This window comes from Rhamphochromis sp. 'chilingali' (assembly GCF_963969265.1).
Source record: "Rhamphochromis sp. 'chilingali' genome assembly, chromosome: 19".
Taxonomy (NCBI): Eukaryota; Metazoa; Chordata; class Actinopteri; order Cichliformes; family Cichlidae; genus Rhamphochromis; species Rhamphochromis sp. 'chilingali'.
In genome coordinates, this window is record NC_137946.1 from 34,242,250 (window position 1) to 34,243,266 (window position 1,017).

Sequence of the window (1,017 nt, forward strand, 5' to 3'; positions counted from 1 at the left end):
GACTCTGCTCTTTGTGTGTTATTGGAGTTATTAAAGGTTAGTTTTGTCTTTGACCTCCAAGACTCAAAAACAACACATAAGGATGAGAATCATGGAAAACAAACCCAGATGGTGTTTGCCAAGCCTCAACATGAACATTTCCATCGTCACCATGGAAACCAGACATGAGAAGCAGGAGGTGGATGAGACTGAAACAACTTGTCAGTCACAGGTTTTTAGCCAATGAGCATTTCCAGGATAATCCTCCTCTCCGACACATGGAGTGACCAAAATCTACAAACTACACGTTAAATTAGATTAAATATGAAAACAGTGACTGAGTTCACACTCATCAGGTCGGGGATCAGCCCCAGGCCCCCTGCTGGTCATTAGAAGAATGCAGGTTTAAGACACATTTGGCTTCACTTTTTAGAAATCCAAGCTCCGTCCAGCTTTGCTCTCCGTCAGCTCACCCAGGCTCAGCGCCAGAGAGACTTTGACCTTTAGATGAATTCTCACACAGCTACAGATATGACAGAGAGAAGAAGACGTTTATCCACCGTAACCCTGGAGAGGACGGCAGTGAGGTTTAGACCGCCACTGACCCTGTCCCCCCGAGGTTGTGACAAAATCACTGCTTTTTGTTCATCAGTGAAGAGACGTCAGAGATCAGTTTCAGTAAAAAAAAGACCTTTGGGGTCATCTGAGGTTAAAAGGAAGCACACGGTGAACCAGCTGTTATCGCTGGGTAACATGACGGTTAACAGGTTTTCATTCTCGTTGTTAGCCAACCCTTCAGGAAACCCAGCTGTGCTGACGGGGAATCGAGTTTTCACACAACTATAGATCACATCCACCATGTGAGGCAGAGAGATAAAAAACAGCAAAGTTTCACCAGCAGCACAGCTGAGGGGGATCCCACGTTTTCAGTGATGATGAAGGTTAAATAAAGACACCAGACAAATAAATCTCAGGATCAGAGACAGTGGAAAGGTGCAGGTTACCTGTGAGCAGCGCCAGCAGCAGCACGACCTTCAT

General features: G+C 45.7%; 1 protein-coding gene across 1 annotated transcript in view; it reads right to left on the reverse strand.

Moving 5' to 3' along the window:
• Nucleotides 1-408: 408 nt before the first annotated feature.
• Nucleotides 409-1,017, reverse strand: part of LOC308387021 (uncharacterized protein) — a gene marked incomplete at both ends in the record, with an annotated part of 6,408 nt that continues 5,799 nt past the window's right edge. The window contains 2 exons of the mRNA XM_080866893.1: nt 409-502; nt 984-1,017. The exon at nt 984-1,017 is cut by the window's right edge and continues 96 nt beyond it. Coding sequence (XP_080723019.1) covers nt 409-502; nt 984-1,017 — 128 coding nt within the window. The remainder of the gene's footprint in view (nt 503-983) is intronic.